The 20318-nt window shown below is 37.6% G+C and overlaps 1 protein-coding gene across 1 annotated transcript; it reads right to left on the bottom strand.

Annotated features, from left to right (window-relative positions):
* Positions 1-14590: 14590 nt before the first annotated feature.
* Positions 14591-16172, bottom strand: LOC125231159 (carboxypeptidase N subunit 2-like). The gene is made up of 2 exons (XM_048136521.1): positions 16064-16172; positions 14591-15593 (listed from the first exon to the last, which is right to left on the bottom strand). Exons 1-2 carry the CDS (start codon positions 16083-16085, stop codon positions 14620-14622), a joined length of 996 nt encoding a protein of 331 aa, XP_047992478.1. The 5' UTR covers positions 16086-16172; the 3' UTR covers positions 14591-14619.
* Between the last annotated feature and the right edge of the window lie 4146 nt (positions 16173-20318).

The following is a 20318-nucleotide window of genomic DNA, read 5'->3' as shown; positions in this document are numbered from 1 at the left end:
TTTCATAACGATTGAATACAATTTATTGAGCTAATTAAAATTGTATGTGAATACTTATTTGCTGTAGTTGTAATTAAAACAATAATAACCTTGGGTACACCTTACATTTCATTAAAGTGTCGAAAGGGCCTCTACACGTTGGCTTCGGCCCCGCGCACGCCTCCCAAAGGTCCGGAATACCATTGTTCCGTGATGGGAAAGACCTTGGGTACACATTTTTAAAATAGCAGCAAACGTATTTATTTGCATTTCCAGTTTATTATCGTAATGCATGTCTGATTTCGATTCGCAACAAATAAATATAATCCCTTTCGAACCGAAATGGTTCATAATCAAATTAGGGGCGATTCGATCGACGTAATGAAACATTAAATAAATGTGCTTCTCTTTTATTCGGATACGAAATGTGATAAGTAACGATAGAAGTCACTGAGTTGTGTCGATGTTACTCTGGCAGGGGATTTGCTCTGTGAATAAATAGTTGACAATTGTGACAGCGCGCGATATTAACACGCTTTTATTAGGTCGTCGTGTATGTAACTAACTATGTAATGGAATCTGCGGAGGCTAATTTAACCATCTTCCAAGGATCGTAGCGTAATGAAAATTGGCAGCTGTATGTAGTTCTGATGACAATACAATAATATGATACTGTTGAACTGATCTGATGATGGAGCCGGAAGATATGAACTGGAACTACATGATGGAACATCGTATCATAGCTGTTTTTGGGTTTCTTAGAAAAGTCTTGTAATGAACTTTGACTACGATTAGGTTTCAAGGTCTGATGATGGAGCCGGAAGATGTGAACTGGAACTACATGATGGAACATCGTATCATAGCTGTTTTTGGGTTTCTTAGAAAAGTCTTGTAATAAACTTTGACTACGATTAGGTTTCAAGGTCTGATGATGGAGCCGGAAGATATGAACTGGAACTACATGATGGAACATCGTATCATAGCAGTTTTTGGGTTTCTTAGAAAAGTCTTGTAATGAACTTTGACTACGATAAGGTTTCAAGGTCTGATGATGAAGCTGGAAGATATGACCTGGAACTACATGATGGAACATCGTATCATAGCTGTTTTTGGGTTTCTTAGAAAAGTCTTGTAATAAACTTTGACTACGATTAGGTTTAAAGGTCTGGATGATGAAGCTGGAAGATATGACCTGGAACTACATGATGGAACATCGTATCATAGCTGTTTTTGGGTTTCTTAGAAAAGTATTGTAATGAACTTTGACCACGACTAGGTTTCAAGGTCTGATAATGAAGCCCGAAGATTGCCATTGGCATTCCATGATGGCATATCGTATCATAGTTGTGTTTGCGCTTGTGAGAAAGGCCACGTAATGAACTTTGAACGTTACGTTTTCAACGTTATAACAAACCTATTATTGACCGAAGCGAAGCGAGGCCTAAGTTAGGTTAGAGTTTTCTTGCGACCCTTATGAGCGGAAAAAGGAAAGACCGAATAAGTATCTAAACTAAGTCAGGTAAGGGTCTTTTTTGTGACCCTTAAATATGTAGCCCAGGTCGCGGGCTAGCGTCCACATGCTTACAAAAGAAAAATTGATAACAAAAGCAAAATTGGGGGCGGGGGCAAAGCCCCCCGCAAAAAAGAAAGATCAACGTAGTGTGTAAAATAAGTTGGGCTACTTTTTTTGTGACCCTTAAGAGCAAAAGTAAGAGGGGCTCGGGGGGCGAAGAGAATAAAAGAAAGATCAATGTAATATTTAAAATAAATTGGGTTAGGGTTTTCTTGTGACCTTTAAGAGCAACAAAAGGGGGGCTCGGGCGGCGAAGTCCCCCGCATAAAAGAAAGATCAATGTAATATTTAAAATAAGTTGGGTTAGGGCTTGTGACCCTTAAGAGCAAAAGTAAGGGGGGCTCGGGGGGCGAAGCCCCCCGCATAAAAAAAAGACCAACGTAATATTTGAAATAAATTAGGTTAGGGTTTTCTTGTGACCCTTAAGTGCAAAAGTAAGGGGGCTCGGGGGGCGAAGCCCCCCGCATAAAAGAAATATCAACGTAATATTTAAAATAAGTTGGGTTAGGGTTTTCTTGTGACCCTTAAGAGCAAAGAAAGGGGGCTCGGGGGGCGAAGCCCCCCGCAAAAAAAAGGATCATCGTAGTATGTAAAATAAGTTGGGTTAGGGTTTCTTGTGACCCTTAAGAACAAAACTAAGGGGGGTTCGGGGGGCGAAGCCCCCCGCAAAAAAAAAATATCAACGTAGTATTCAAAATAAGTTGGTTTAGGGTTTTCTTGTGACCCTCAAGAGTATATAAACAAAAGGGGGGCTCGGGGGGCGTAGCCCCCGCATAAAAGAAAGATCAACGTAGTATTTAAAATAAGTTGGGTTAGGGTTTTCTTGTGACCCTTAAGAGCAAAAGTAAGGGGGGCTCGGAAGGCAAAGCCCCCCACATAAAAGAAGATCAACGTAATATTTAAAATAAATTAGGTTAGGGTTTTCTTGTGACCCTTAAGTGCAAAAGTAAGGGGGCTCGGGGGGCGAAGCCCCCCCGCATAAAAGAAAGATCAACGTAATATTTAAAATAAGTTGGGTTAGGGTTTTCTTGTGACCCTTAAGAGCAAAGAAAGGGGGCTCGGGGGGCGAAGCCCCCCGCAAAAAAAAGGATCATCGTAGTATGTAAAATAAGTTGGGTTAGGGTTTCTTGTGACCCTTAAGAACAAAAGTAAGGGGGGTTCGGGGGGCGAAGCCCCCCGCAAAAAAAAAAATCAACGTAGTATTCAAAATAAGTTGGTTTAGGGTTTTCTTGTGACCCTCAAGAGTATATAAACAAAAGGGGGGCTCGGGGGGCGAAGCCCCCGCATAAAAGAAAGATCAACGTAGTATTTAAAATAAGTTGGGTTAGGGTTTTCTTGTGACCCTTAAGAGCAAAAGTAAGGGGGCTCTGGGATTCGGATTCAGATTCAGATACTTTATTGGTAAAACATTATTTTACACGTCATACATTAATGCAGATACATAACTTATCGGTAAGTACCTATTATACATTATTAGTACATATATTACATTATTATTATTATACATTGTTCATTATTATTATTATGTTATTTCAATTATTCATTATTAAATATTTTACATTAGCTGATGTAAGCCTATTCAAGTTAATACAATATTGGCCTTTAAATACATAGTAGGTATTGAATGACTACCGTCCTGGCTGATTTTTACACATTTAGAATAAATTCGTTAACGTTGTAACATGCAAGTTCATGGAGTAGTCCCTTTAATTTTTTGTCAAAAATTGTGTCACTGGTGGAGTTTTTTATATCACTTGGGATACAATTATATAACTTGGGGCCGAAGGCGTTGAGCGATGCGCGAGCCTTGGCTAGCCGTCTTGGCGGGTGTGCGAGTAGGTTTTTCGCGCGACACCTTTCGCTTCTGACTCCGAGCAGCGGATATTCATGCAGGTTAGCTCTTACATATCTGCAGGCCGTCAGGATGTACACACTGGGCAGAGTTAAGATTTTGTAACGCCTGAATAGGTCCCTTGCGGGGTGATCAGGCGGTACGCGCGCAATAGTCCTCAATGCTCGTTTCTGGAGCTTGAAGGGTCTATCACGGTCGGCAGATGTCGCCCATAAATCAGCCCCCTGTATCAGGATACTATGGAAATATCCAAAATAAGCCTTTTTAAGGTTTTCAATGGATAGTGTAGGAGCTAATCTGGATAATGCATAACATGCCGAGGCCAGCCTGTTACACACGTAGTCGATGTGTGGAACCCAAGTGAGTCCCGAGTCGATCATGAAGCCTAGGTATTTAGTTACATAGACTTGGGGCACTGGAATATTATTAACTACGATGTTCAAAGGAAATTCCTCTTTGTGCTTTAATTTGAAATGCATTATGTTAGTTTTATCTATGTTTAGTACAACGTTATCCGCGTTAACAATAATGCAAGTATCGTCCGCAAACATTACGTAATCCGGATCAGCACATGCCGATGTTATGTCATTTATTAATATCAAAAATATTGCATTAATCTTCAAATTAGCGCAGCACTATGAAAAAAATTTTAAATGAATGACTTTATTGCGATAAACTTGGTACCTATACATCAGGTGGTATTAATTCTTATTAAGCAATAGCAATACGTGTTAAGCCACAAATGGCTTGCGAAATTCGCCTACTTGAAATAATATTTTTGTTTAAATTTTAAATATATTTCATTATAAACGACTAAAAAGTATAAAATAAATTTATAGTTTAAAAAACTCTAGAAAACACGCTTTTATAAATGCACGTAAAAGCCAAAAATAAATTATGGATCGTTCAAGTTGTCTCTATTGCTGGGATGAAGAGTAAACTATGTGCTTTTAATTATAATATTTGATTGTAAAAGCGTGGGGCGCTATAACAGGAAAAACTTTTTGTATAACTTGCTGAGAAATCAAGTTAAGCTATATTACGAGAAGAGTTTACACAGATTGGCGCGCTAACTGGACTTGCAGCACGACTGCAGCGCCCCACGCTTTTACAATCAAATATTATAATTAAAAGCACATAGTTTACTCTTCATCCCAGCAATAGAGACAACTTGAACGATCCATAATTTATTTTTGGCTTTTACGTGCATTTATAAAAGCGTGTTTTCTAGAGTTTTTTAAACTATAAATTTATTTTATAGGAGAGATTAGTTAGGGGATCGAAAATGAATTGTCGTTACATGCTGTCGTAAAGTATTGTAATTTAAGGGATGTTATTGATTAAAAATATAACAAATTGGTTTTTGAAGTGAAACTTCTAAATTAAGCGACTTCCAACTGACAGCGTTGGAAGTCTCATTACAATTGTAACGCTCAGTGTTGCCAACTCGAATTTTGAAATACCCCTTCCTATTTTAATTTCCACATTACGAAGTTTCATTTCTTCCGCGCGGAGGGATTCCACGCACATTTTTTTTTTAAATTTAATTTGAATTTTTATTGTTTTTTTTTTATGTACGAGTATTGTATCAGTATGAAATCCCGATAGTTGACTCAACATGACAAGTCCGAATATTAATGCAACGATTAAAAGAATCGTAGTGCCACTTTAATAACGATGTTTTTTTCACAAAAAAGTCAGTTAATTATTGCCAAATGGCCGTTATACTTGAAAGTTGTATAAAGCAATTTCACTTACTAGTTTATTCCATGTTCGATATACAGCGGAAAATTCTGAAAATGAAATCAAATTGACCCCAGTACACTACATCTTACTTACGTTTATTAAAACGAAGCGTCCGCCCGTACAGTGTACAGGGGGTATAAGTAAAAGGGCCATAAACGTCGATGCCGATTGAGGGAATCGGTATAATCCGCACCCCGCGTCGTAATTTTTCAATTTTGCGGCGGCTGCAGACTGGGGGGTTCCCGGTGCATGTTATCCCGATTGGCCGTTCTGTCGATGTGTTTAGACCTACCCTGTGTCCCTAAAACCAATTTTAAAACGAAATGGAGTGATAGGACATCTATTTCTACTCAGAATTACTAGCTTTTTCAATCCTATAGTTAAAAATTTTCTTATTTTGTTACCATTTTCCGTACACGTTGTGTAGGGTAACAAAAGAGGAAAGTAACAAAAATGTATGGAAATTCTGGGACGCTTTTTGTCTCCCAGTGAGATTGAAAGTCCTCGTGACCTAAAATTCATTGCAATTGACCTATAATTCCCTAAAAAAAAACAAATTAAAAAAAAATTCAAAAAAAAGAAATACTCAACTAAGCCAACTAGGTTGTTAATCCACCATTACTGTTTTGACTTTAAACTGTTACTGTAATTATAATGACTGGACATGTACTCATTTTATAATTATCTTGACTACATTTATTTTATTTTAATTTGCATTGTAATTTTATTGTGAATTTGTATTGATTGTAATTGTATTAATTTATGCTATGGAAATGCTATCGTGTTGATAATGTTTTCATGTTTTTATAATTTTTGCATGTCGTTCACCGACTGAATACTGTCACCTAATGTACCTCAACATCATGTACCATATGTTAATATTAAGTATTCTAGCAAATAAACTATTCTGATTCTGATTCTGACACCAGTCAGTCAGTCAGGGATAGCGCAAGAGTATGTCGCCGCGATATACTCTTAAATCACACGTATTCTTCTAATTGTATTAATGACATAAATACATGGTAGTCTATCTAACGGTGTCATGTATCTGATAATAAACTGACGTGACGAATCGGCACCTAACACAATAAGCTCAGCCCTCGATCTCGACAGCAACAAAAACTTTACTTTTCAATCGTATCAGAGTGCACCATTGTGCGGGCGATGGCGTGGCGAGGGGAGGCGTCAGAGGGAGGGGGAGAAGGGAACCACCCCTTGCCATGAATATTTCAACCCAAATCATTATAAGACAGACCAATATTTTGTTCCTTCACTTCAATGCGATTTTGGGATTTGGCTGAAATTTTTATAACTTAATGGTTGTTTTGGAGCTGAAGTAATATTGTAATATTTGTTAAAGTAATGTTTTTGGCGTACTTAATACATTTTTATTATCTTCAATAAAAGTAAGTACGCAAATATGTATGTGGGAAGCTTTGTTCTGACTGCCTCTGGGTACTTTTACGAAGTATGTAAATATTGTAATTCTTCCTCCTTTGAAAAACGTACTCGTATTTATTACATTTTATTGGTACAGGCAACGTAACGAAATAGTACATTACGATACAAGTGCGTAAAAAAGGAAGTTCGAAACGAGTGGCGATAAATTAAAACACGACCGAGTTATGAATTTCTTATTCCCACGTGTATCGTACGACGCCTTTTAATACAGACGGCCCTCCGCAGTTTCGACCTGACGTATAATGAACCACTTCTTGCACTAGTGCGTAAAAAAAGCACCATCTGTACTGAAAATTGAGTTTTTAAATAATTTCCTTGATTACGATTTTTAGTGATGTCCACTAGGAACTGTTAGTCCCGTAGAAAAGGACTTCACAACACAGTACATATGTATTTAGTCCGAAACAATAAGGTATAAAACTATGAACTAATACTATCCCTTTTGGTTTGAATATTCCAAGATGGTGCAAGATTTTATCTTTAATTACTCGTGTCGAGTCGTGCCGCGGTCTCCCGGGCCGTCGCGATGTGCTAATGGAATTGCTACTACTGCCACTAGCTGCTGCTGCATTTCAAAAAACATGTAAATAATTAAATATTTTATTACAATTTTAGTACAAGGCACTGTGGGATATGGGTTAAATTGTGGAATAGGCGAGAGGCTGGCAACCTGTCACTGCAATGTCACAATTTCGTTTTTTTTCAACCCCTTATTTTACCAAGAGTGGTACAGAAGCTTTAGTAGTTTGATATGCTCTGCCTACCCCTCTATGGAATACAGGCTTGATTGTATGTATGTTTATTACAAAATGGATTTAAATAACTATGAAAAATTTCCTATCGCATCAGGAATGCGACAGAATCGCGATGCGATAGAAATAGAATAGCATCGCTTAGATACTTGATTTAAAAAAAATTACTTAGTTTTCCGAGACGTACGAATAACTATGTACTTAACTAACTACACTATTAAATATTTGTTTCCTGTTATTTACCAGGAAATTAAAATATGACGGAATGTTCTCAACGTTTTCTCAAACGCCTGAAAAAAACTCTAGATACACGGTCAGAAACACAAACAGAAAATAAATTCTCAAAGGTCGGATGCATTATCTGCAACGCGCCTAATAGTTCTGTCACATCAACACTTACGCTCCACCGCCGAAGCTACAAAGAATTTCGTAACGCAAAATACATTTTAAATTGCATATTGCTATCCTGCCGCTTCGCCACTTTGTTTACGCTCTCTCAATTTGAGGCCGCATATGCGACAAAGGTGTATGCGTGCGCCGCGCATATGCAGTTAGGCTGTTTGTGCATGCATGCTCAAGAAAACATGTTGGCTGAAGACAGGCAGATGTGTTTGCTAACTTGGGAAGTGATGGGAGGGAAATAAGTTTTGCTAGAAGTTGGAGTTGGCTATACTTGTGTACATTTTATATAAGTATAGCGGCTTTACAATACAGGCTTACTTACCACAATTTAGATTTTTTTATGACATGACTGGTCAAAGAAAAACATTGAGTATTGTTTTTTAAATAAGCTTTAAAACTTATAGAATAATGAGTATATCGTTTGATTATAACTCTCATTGTATCATAATATAAGTATGTACCTGCATACGTAGCGTACAGACAGCCGTACTTACATGTAGATTACAAAAAGGATGTTTTTTTCTCAAAATATGGGTCACCTTAACAGTTATTGCTGTGACATTTTAAGTTAAAATACCATTTAATATAATATATATGTATGTCCAGAGAAACACTGAGCTAAGAACACGAATTACTGGAAATAATTATCAAAATGAGTTCTTAGTACAGGAAGCCTTTGAAATCTTTGAATGAAAATGTAAGCTACAGGTATAGCATCTGTACACGATTTTTTTTAATTATGCGTACAAAATACTACATTACGATACAAGTGCATAAAAAAGGAAGTTCCTTTTCGCACGTGTATCGTATGACGTTTTATAATACAGTTGCTCAAAAAGTGCCTTTTTGTTGGCGGTTTAGCGTGCGAGAAGTTCTATTTTTCGTACTCGTGCGTATAAAGTATGCGTTCCATTTTACGACTACATACCGAGCTGTTTTAATATTAGTATATTTTACTAAGACAGAATAAGACTGTAATCATACTATTAAGTGATTAATGTTTAAAACATTGATATTTCATATATAATTGTTTATTTTTAGTCATACTAAACATAATTTATTAAATGGTTTATACTTTGAAAAAGTGGCTCATAATGAGTCGTGTAAACAGAACGTGAAATCGAACGAAACGCGTCGTCTGTCATTTAAAGTAGTGGCGTCTTACCAATGTTACCAACTTGATGCAAACATAAACATTTACTGAAATAGTACATTACGATACAAGTGCGTAAAAAAGGAAGTTCGAAACGAGTGGCGATAAATTAAAACACGACCGAAGGGAGTGTTTTAAATCGACACGAGTTGCGAATTTCCTTTTCGCACGAGTATCGTACGACGTTTTTCAGTACAGATGAGCTTCCGAAGTTTCGACCTGTTATTTATTGAACCACTTCTCGCACTAGTGCGTAAAAAACCGGCCAAGAGCGTGTCGGGCCACGCTCAGTGTAGGGTTCCGTAGTTTTTCGTATTTTTCTCAAAAACTACTGAACCTATCAAGTTCAAAACAATTTTCCTAGAAAGTCTTTATAAAGTTCTACTTTTGTGATTTTTTTCATATTTTTTAAACATATGGTTCAAAAGTTAGAGGGGGGGGGACGCACTTTTTTTTCCTTTAGGAGCGATTATTTCCGAAAATATTAATATTATCAAAAAACAATATTAGTAAACCCTTATTCATTTTTAAATACCTATCCAACAATATATCTCACGTTGGGGTTGGAATGAAAAAAAATATCAGCCCCCACTTTACATGTAGGGGGGGTACCCTAATAAAACATTTTTTTCCATTTTTTATTTTTGCACTTTGTTGGCGTGATTGATATACATATTGGTACCAAATTTCAGCTTTCTAGTGCTTACGGTTACTGAGATTATCCGCGGACGGACGGACGGACGGACGGACGGACGGACGGACGAACGGACGGACGGACGGACAGACAGACATGGCGAAACTATAAGGGTTCCTAGTTGACTACGGAACCCTAAAAAAACACCATCTGTACTGAAAAAAACTTTATTTACATACCGACATACATATTTATTACTTTCAAATCATATTTTAATTTAAACACATAATACCTACTAGCCTAATATCATTTAACCTGTCAACTCTAAACTGTGAATTTGATTTCACTTTAAACGTTGTCAACAAACATTACAAACAAACCTACTTCGCTTATGTAGGGTGCATTGGGGTAATTTCGAAAGTCACATAAAAATCAACATTATTTCCATCATACCAAGATTCCCCTTTCGAAATTACCCGATCATTTTTGTGCTTCGATTTTGTGTCTTTTTGTGACGTTTCTTTCACAAGAGAAAATAATATGAGAAACCCGCCGTGATATTGCTCTCGTCTCGCTCGTCATGTTATTAGGAAAAGGGTTGGTTTCGTTAATAACGTTAAGGGCTACACTGAGATTTTCTCTTATTAGGAAACTTGACCTACATTCCATCGACCGGTTGATCTTTTTACCAAATGAAGACAAAGAACGGTAATGTCTTCACTGGTTTGAGTAGGCACTTCATGTTTAACTTAGCTCTGATATAGATATACATAATGTGTTTATTATTGGAAAGTATATGGGAATAAACTTTGAAGTCACTCCTTATATTACTGATTGGAATAGGCACACTAAAGAAAAAGCTATCAAGACTGTTGGTGAAGCCGGGAATCGAACCCAGGTGTCCAGCAGTGGCGGGGCGTGAACATTTTCGTTGATAAAGCCGAAGGGGTTTTTGGGATCTGTTTTGTATGAACTTCTACAGATACTGAAGAATTTTAGGGAACCCGTAGGGAATCGAGTTGTATCGACGCCCCGCCACTGGTGTCCAGCTATCGCGGCTGACGTGTTTTACTGCTACACCACCCCGACCGCCGTGGTACTCGTCAAAGTTTATCTGACCCTAACTGCTCCTAATAGTTTTTGTATTTTTTTTGTTTTAACAGCCCTTGAGACTAAGGAAGCACTCAAATTTATATTTTTATGCCACTTATACATTATTTTAGTATTTTCGTCATCAACTTATTAATTGAGCCAGGCGTTACTTAGCGAACTTCCATTATAAGAAACTAGCTTTTGCCCGCAGCTTTCCTCGTGTTAGAAAGAGACAAAAAGTAGCCTAAGTCACTCTCCATCCTTTCAACTATCTCCATTTAAAAAATCCCGTCAATTCGTCGCTCCGTTTTGCCGTGAAAGACGGACAAACAAACAGACATACACACTTTCCCATTTACAATATTAGTATGGATGATATAATATTACGTTGGTATTTTCTGTAAAAAAGTAAAGTGCTTGTTAATTGTTACATAAGTCATAACTACTTAGAGTTGCATAAGTCATACCTACTTAGAGCTAAGCTGACAGCAATTTGATACGCCAGCCGTGCCCTATCGTAGTAGTTCGACGTTTTAGTTTTTTCTGTGGCTCCCATGAGACGCAGCAAAATGCGTCGATAACGGATGAAAGACTATAATTTCCTTGAATATTTTAGTATAATTATAGCTAATCCCCAAAAGGTCAACAGCATTTCAACCGTGAACGCCGGACGGTGGGCTAGCGCTTGGAAGATGCTTCTTGTGTTGTTCTTCTTCTTTGATCCAAAGGTAATGCATTCGGACCCTGACTCATACCAATGAGTTTTTCGGTAACTCGATCTACTAAAATAACATTTGCTATTTTGCAGTCGGTTTTCGGTAAAAAAAAGCATCCAGAGAAAACTGAATTAGTCCCAATAGGCCCTTGTTAGTTAGTCCTCGTAGTTGGAAAGTCGGCCATCCGGATGGCAATCGCTTTCGTAAAACGACTTCTGGGATAAATTGCGAAAATTTCTGAATTACGAATGAAGAATACTTGAATTTTTGAAGATTTTAGTTTAATATACCTAATCCCGAATATGTTAGAAACATCAGCTCCAGATAATCCAGTTACCGGCTAGCAAAAGTTTGTCATCTGGTTTGGTTGATCGGATGGAAGTCGCTTTCATAAAACTAGTATTTACTCCAGATCTTGAAATTAGTTGCCAAAGCGCATCCCAGGCTCTCATAATCCCCACAAGGTCAGAAACATCAGCACACGTTAATCCGGTCACCGGGCAGCGCGTGGAAAACATCCGAGTGACGAATAATCGCGCGCAAGTAAGTGGAACCTCATAATTTACGGCCTCGCGCATAGGATAGGAAAACAGTATTTTAACTGTGAGTCGTTAAGTAGGTATATTATATCCGCCTGCCGTAGCTTGAGAAATTAGCATAAGTCTGGTAAAAGTTACAGGCAGCAGAAATGGACAGGAATATATTTTATTTAGTCGTATGGCATCAATTTAAAAATAGGCAATTGTTTCCTTTCGTAAGTATTCTTTGCCTGTTATTTCGCCTGAATTTTGTCACTCTTTAGCACCATCTAGGGGATACGTGCAGGGTCGTGGTAGGTATCTCTTGCAGACTCGAGTAACATTTGTCGACAGGAAATGTTAAATATCTACTCGTATTCCTAACAGTATTTTCTGACACATACTTATGAAAATCAGCCTTGAGAATTTGAGGAAAGTTAGTGTTTTTTTTGTAAACCTTAGAGAGTGTTAACTTTTGTAAACCTTATTGAGTTGATACGAACTCTATGCACACTCTGCCAAAGTTTCATTTCATCCTTGTTAATAATCGTAAGAGGAAGATCTGGCGGCTCTGTCTCTGAGTCTAATAATAGTAATAATACGAGGATTAATAATACTTTATCAATAATACAAAATTATAGATTTCGAACTTTGGCAAGTATTCTAATTACAATAACAGACTGTGGATTTGTCAAAAATGAAGCTTAAAATAAAATCCACACCAAAACCCCGATCAAACCCGTTACTTGTAATTACAGTAAAATATTATTTATTGTCTTTGTAACAACAGTTTCAAATCGAAGAGGGGACGATAGTCGCCAGTCAAGTGGTGAACAAATATACCTTTCACCCCATTCTCATTAGTTGGCACTTTTCGAATGAGAAGTACGAGTAATTACTCGTTCGAGTGATCACTTGACACGTAATCATGCCAGCTGCTCTGGTGTATAAGAAAGTTTTGTGTATTGTTTTTTATTTCGTGTTTTGAGCACGATCAGATATTGAAGTTAATGCCAGTTTTCGTTTTAACTACAACTACAACTGCTAAATAATTTAGATCTTTCTAAAGGGGTTTGTGAACTCTAGGCCTTTCTTCCTGTAACGACCTAACGACGCAGGCCAAGTTTTTAATCAATGAAGGCCGAATAAAAGGAGAAGGTTTACTGTATCAGGTATATAAACTGCACCGCGAGCTGGCCAAGAGGTTTTAAGGCGCGGCTGTCGTCTTCACGGAGTAAACAAGATATCAATAATTGTTGAGATTGTCAAGTCGTCTCTGTACTAGTATCGTCGAGTGTGTAAATTCTAGCTAGCTGCGGCCGCTACAGATTGAATTATCTGTAGAAATAAATATGTATAGAAAATGTGGCATCAAATTAATCGGAAACTATTTATAATTATAAGCTTGACAGCTTTGGCCGTCCTATAAGGGGTATGCAAACTCTGGGCGTTTCTTCCTGTGTCTGCAGTCTGGTGAGGCGCACACCAAATTGAAGGAAATAACCCAGAAGAATAGTTCACCATACTGTCTCTTCTACTTGAACTGTGTATCGCGAGCTTGCCAAGAGGTTTTATGGCGCGGCTGTCGTCGCATTCACGGAGTAAACACGATATTAATGGCCAGAGCGGAATGGCTCGGATTATGGATTATGGCTTGTATCTTTTTGTGATAATGTATGATGATGGTAGGGAATTATCATATCGAAGGGAGTTTTACCTTACTGATGTCTTTTAGATAGTTATGTGTCTGAAATTCGGTGATTTAAGACGGAGTAGATAAGTTAATACGGTAATAGGTGACGGCGACCGCTTTCCATCAGGCGAACCGTACGCTTGTTTGCCACCGACGAAATATAAAAAAATGAACGTAGGTGGTCAGGGGCGTCTTTCAAGTATTAGAAGCCTTGGGTACAGTAGGATAATGGGTCCCATTAGAAATAACTATGGGGCCCGAATCCATCGCGAGGCCCTGGGGAGCCCAGTGGGGAAGAAGGGCCTGTGTATGGTCAGGCAATATTTTGTAAGATCCACTTCCTTGCAATCAATTGAGCTTAGACGTTATACACATTATAAGTGTTTTCACATTATCCGATCCGACATCGGATGTAGGACCGATATTCCATATATTTGAGCTTCCATCTTTGATTTTTTTTCCTTTGAAATCCTTCCGACATCCGGATAATGTGAAAACTCACTAAGGCAGTCAAGCCAAGAAGTGACCTTAGGAACTCTGTGATATAACAATGACACCTACCTTAATTGAGTTTAAGTTTGTTGTTAATTGAGTTTGAATTTGTTAGAGCTGTTACGATTGCATGTATACGATAAAATTGAAGCACTATGTACTTAATTGGTAGTATCAGTTTTAGACCTAATTACTTTTCTACGTATAAAAAAACCAAAAACTAGTTTTATATATTACAGATATTTTCGCCCACACGAGCACAAACTTTGACTGGGGTAAAAGTATCCAACTCCATAAGCCGTACCTAATCTCGAATAGGATTCAAAGTTGCTCCCTGTCTGCGGCCGATAAGTCGCTGCTTCGGGGTGATCAATTTAGCGCCATGATAGTTTTTTCCCAGTATACTAGTATTAGATTAACTTTCTTCTATTACCTGTTAGCTTAAACGTCTGGCATGATTTAATATTGTCTTTCGTGAAATAAATAGAACGCGTTGAAATAGTTCTTAAAATAAAACAATGTGAAACAATCAATATAAATTTTATTAAAGTCTTATTTACGCACAAACAGGATAAGGTTTCGTACGGGTTATATAATCGTTGGCCAGCTCCACAGACAGCAACACCTCATCATCGCTCGGTCTGCTGCACTCTGTCTGCTCGTGAGCAACACATAACGGCTTCTCGCCATCAAACACATACTTGTAGTACTCGTCACACACACCAAGCTTCTTCACATCATGAAGCAGCTCCAACAAACACGCACATTGCCAAGGATTCGAAGCTAACTCGAAGTTGATCAGTTTAGATTCACCAGTGGTCAGCTTCGACACAAAATCTTTTGGCAGATACGCAAGTCTGTTAGCAGATAAGTCTAAAGTTTTTATACTACTTCCAAACGCTGTTGGTGACACGTATCCAATTGCATTATCGTTCAAGTAAATGGTCTCTAATGTTTGGATTTGGAACATACCTTCGGGGATATAAGAAAGTTTGTTAGAAGCCAGATTAATCGTTTTCAAATTAACCAAAGGTTTGAATACTTCACCATCTATGTGACGAATAACATTGTTATCTAAGTTAAGCTCTTGTAACACCTTCATGGACGAGAAAGTTTCCAAATTAAGAACTAAAGTTATCCTGTTATTACTAAGTGATAGTTTCGTCATGCTTTCAAAAATACCATGTTGCCCAAAGACAGGGACTGTGCTAAGTCTGTTAAAGGACAAATCTAGTTCAGTTATCCCGGATACTTTTTTGAAGACTTCTGGGTTGACGAATTGCAGATTGTTGTTGGCCAAAACTATGGTTTTGACTTTAGGGAGTCCGCTGAAGTTGTGGAGATGGAGTATATTGCAGTGGGTGAGATAGAGGCTGGTGGCCTTGAGGTCCCAGCTGTGGGTCTTGATGGAGCGCGCCTGGCGGGCTCGCGAGCTAAGGACGTCGGTGCTCTTGCACTTCTTCCAGGTGACCTCGTCAGCAAGGGCCGGGAGGAGAACGGCTGCTAGAAGCAGCGTTGCGAACGCGAAACCTAAAATTGAGAACAAGATTCCTTCAAGATTCCTTCTTAAATTTTAATAAGTACATATTAAGTATTGTATAAATAAATATCATTGTCACATTTTTCGTTTCCTTTCAACCCTTTTATTGCCAAGAGTGGCACTGAGACTTTTTGTAGTTTCATGTGCTCTGCCTACCCCTTTATGGGATACAGGCGTGAATGTATGTATGTATGTATAAATAAATGTTTTGCGATAAAAAACCGATTTCTAAACGTATAAACATAAAATCTTATTCTTTAAATCACGCGCTAACCAATGACTTATGTTTAAAATCGGTGCCAAAACAAAAAAAAAAGTGACGATCAGGAAATTTATTTACCTTATATCAAAAATAAAAACAAAATAATAAGAAATCGTTTATGTATTTAAGTAATACAAAACTGCGAAAAATTTGAAAAAAATAAATCACACTTTTTACTAAATTAAACAATAAAATTACCTGCACTTTTTATGAAACCCATAATTGTCCAAGCACAGACACTGACTATCAAGACAGCTTCACATTTGCCCCTGACACTTGCAAAAACATTCCGATTTTTAACGCAAACATAAAGTCAAATTGATAAGAGGTTATCTACTTATTGGATAATAAATACTTCATACTGTATACCTTTTAAAGCTCGTTCCCACTAGTATGAGGTACGGAATTTCTTCTACATTGCTTTAACAATGTTTTTACGATATCACACTAAATACACCGATCTTTCAATGGCATATTTTCAACCAAAAACGACATTGCGCGCCCTGCACACCTACATGTTACGTGATATTTAATTTTTAATTGCAACAACACAAATAATATTATGTACACTCAAGAGCCAGATACACATTTCCTTGTACCGTAGCTATTTCCTTGTAGCGAAGTCCGTTAAAGCCATACCATGTGTCATGGGATCATGGGCCCATTGCCTTTAGTGCATACCCGGGCTTGCCCGGGCTAACATGACAACTGATAATTTAATTGTATTTGCGTTTGCCTGTGTGGTGACGGGTTAAGAATTTCACCACCCCCTTTCTTCCCGTGGGTGTTGTAGAAGGCGACTGTGGGATATGGGTTAAATTGTGGCGTAGGCGAGAGGCTGGCAACCTGTCACTGCAATGTCACAGTTTCGTTTTCTTTCAACCCCTTATTTGCCAAAAGTGGCACTGAAGCTTTAGTAGTTTCATGTGTTCTGCCTACCCCTTTATGGGATACAGGCGTGATTGTATGTTGTTGCGTTTAATTTTTTTATATTTCTCTGGGTTAAAATTAGGTAACATTGTGATTTATTTTTAAGTTGTTTACAGCACTAATCTCCGCCCAGTTTGAATTGTTGCTCGACTTAAATCAATAAGTAATATCACAGGACGTATGAGTGTATACCGCTTAAACATATTTTTAATAAAGTATGTCATGATCAATTTATCATTAAACTGACCTCTTAGCGAGTAGCGTTTTGCGATACTCGTACTGATAACACTTGTTTTGACTTTTTGATGATTACTTAAACGCCTGTCTTGTCTAGGTCAGGTCGTTCAAAATTGCACAAGTGATAGTTTTTATTCGAAATGCTCTTTTGCAGTACCTTCATAATGCCACTACATTGGTGCGTAAAGTACTACTTCTCTCACTTCTATTTAATAAAACTATTTTATACCTCTATATCTGGACAGTGACGGATATAAAATTATATATTTTTAAATTAAAGGAAAAATGGAAAAATTCACACCTCCGGCAGGACTCGAACCTGCGACCTCTGGGTTTGCCGGAGCCAGCCGCGCTCCCAACTTCGCCACAGAGGCCTGCTGGATGTGTGCGAATTTATCCATGCCTTCCGTCAATTCTTAAACGCCTTATGGTGGCGTATAGCAACATTTACCGGCGGAGGTGTGAATTTTTCCATTTTTCCTTTAATTTAAAAATATGTAATATCGCTCACAGATGTTTCTACATGATAAAAAACATTCAGATATAAAATTATGATGAATATACGGGCCAGTTGCATCACCACAAGTTAACAAACAGATCAACGTCACGTAGCAGATGTACGTCTAAAAATTCCTATAGCTACTAATAAAAAAAAATTGATTACGAACACAAAAGGTAACAGACGGTTTGGTGCAACCGACCCTTAATGTCATATCTATGTTTACAATTATAAGAGTTATTATCTTTTTGTCCAAGGTCGGTCTATTTTGATTTAATGTTTAACATTATTGACCTAATACAAAACCTTATTACTAAAAAGCAAAAGCAAGAAAATCCACCAATACATTTTAATCACAACAAAAGGAGCATCATTAATTCCTTCTTAAAAATTATAATAAAACAGGCAACTTGCCGGATTATGAAAATGTTGTAATTTGTTTCCGAACTTTGGCACCCTGTTCACCATCTCGAAGCAAACTCGGCCTTCTAACCACCTTATAAAGTTCTATATTGAATGTTACAGAAGACACCTACCGTACCAAAAAATTCAAAGTAAACATAGACCTTATGAGAGTAGCTTGAAGGTTGATATCAGGGTGTGTTTTAAAGTTTGGTTGGAGACTGATAGGTAATCTTCTTATAGGAAGTTCAACATGGTAGGGTCCTGTCAGAGGCGAGGAGGGCTCGTTTAGTAGAACAATGCACAAAATTAGGATATGTATTGGAATCTAAAATGTCTAATAGATACCTTACCTTATCGATATTTTGCTAACTCTATAATTTATTTAATCTTTTTGCACGAAATAAAAATCTTGCAGTACAAAAAGGCGGACTTAATGCTTTAAAGCATTCTCTACCAGTCAACCTCGAGGCTAAGCAGATAGACTGTGAGCGAATTTTGATTAAGTATTTTTGTTCCTCGTTATGGTCCTATTTCTTTTTTTGAGCATAATCCAGTCCTTAAAATGAAATATTATGTGTATGGAACCGATTTAGAAACACGTGTTTTGTAGTTTAAAATTGTACAAAAAATTACTTTATTTGTTTATTTGTTTGAGTATTTTATTTAAAGATTATAAGATACTGTGTGACTTACACAGTATTTATTTAGTATCAATTTTATATATTATAAATGTGAATAAATAAGTGAAAATTTAAAGGCCATGCCAGGATAAGCTAAGTGAATCTGCCCCCAGCGAGTTTTGGCTTGAATTTTTTTTTATTGATTCGTCTTTGTATTAGTATCGAGTATGCCAAATTTTATCGCCCAAAACTTTATAGTTTAGTAATTAAAAAAAAACGAAATTTGAACTTTCTTCGATATTTTTTTCTGCGCAGAAGATTTTGACGTGCGTCACGTATATTGTGCATGTAGGTAGGACAATTATATGATATTAATTTTGTGTTAAATTGCCATACAAAAACTTAAAAAAAAAAAAAAAAAATTAAGTATTATCATGCAAGCAGAAGCAGAGATGCATGCAGGCAGATTCACTTAGCTTATCCTGGCATGGCCTTTATTTTCCAGTTTTGGTTGGATTAACTAGTTTCAAAAGTGATCCATATTACTTATAGGTACTTACCATATTTGACGTAATTCAAGTTCGAATCTTTAAGGAGACTTCACTGTCCTTTACTAAAGCAGTGTTTGACTACTTTGTCCACATAGTTTCGGTTTACAGGACAAGTGGCCTCCTGAATGTTTGGGAGAGTTGGGACAGGACACTTTCCTGTGGGTCACGAGCTAGTGAAGGAATGTTACGTTCAGGTTATTTCGTGTTACTTTAGTAAGGAGCTTTATATAACTTGAGCTACATAGAGAGGCTGAATTAATAATAGGCCATTGCATCTATGACAGATGATTTAAGCCCAATTCGAGATGATCCCTCGTCCACACACACGGCAGGTGTATGCTCCCCCAGGTGGGCGGGGGTTAAATGCCTGCTCGTGACGCCTCATGCGTTTTTCACTCAAAGAAGAGAACCTGAGAGGCTGATTGCGACTTAAGAATTACTGACTCGAAAACTACTGGTCACATTACAGGTTTACAGTTACAATCACCTATACACGGGTAAGTACATCTAACAAATACTTAATACTATGATTACAAAAATCGTACTGTAATCCGCCAGTGAAAAATTGATTGCCCATCACGCTCACCTCAAGGCTCAGCTCTTTTGGATCAAGAAGGAGACCCATAGCGAGTAGGTATCCATTTATATGGATATCAATATTTCTAATTCAATTCTCGTTTCGATACTTTTAGTTGAAATCGTACATTGTAAATACGACAATGACAAAAACAATTGTCAAGATCGTGTTAAATAGGTTCAAAGTCGTGGGTCGTTTCTTTCACATGTTGGTCAGGCTCCAACTATTTATCTTCAGCTAAAAAACATCAAAGCGCTCTATACCTACCACCAACGATACATAAACAAGACTTCTCTGTTTTCGCTTATGTTCCAAAAGTTGCAACTACATATTAAGTTGAAGCCATGTTTTTCGGAGCCGGTTTTTCTCGGCCTTCAGCCAGGCTCGGAAGTCGATAATTTATTCCAGTTGTTATGTTGTTGCGAAGACAGCGTGGCGTTATGTACGGCTTTGTTTAGAACTAAAGTTTCTAGAAGGGGCTTTGAGAAATTTCTTAAAAACAGTTTTTGTAGGTATATCATTATATTGTATTATCATTATTGATAAGCGCTGGTGGCCTAGCGGTAAGAGCGTGTGACTTTCGATCCGGAGGTCGCGGGTTTATACCCGACTCGTACCAATGAGTTTTTCTGAA

The sequence above is a fragment of the Leguminivora glycinivorella genome, chromosome 11 (assembly GCF_023078275.1).
Source record: "Leguminivora glycinivorella isolate SPB_JAAS2020 chromosome 11, LegGlyc_1.1, whole genome shotgun sequence".
Taxonomy (NCBI): Eukaryota; Metazoa; Arthropoda; class Insecta; order Lepidoptera; family Tortricidae; genus Leguminivora; species Leguminivora glycinivorella.
This window is presented reverse-complemented; position numbering and strand designations above follow the sequence as displayed.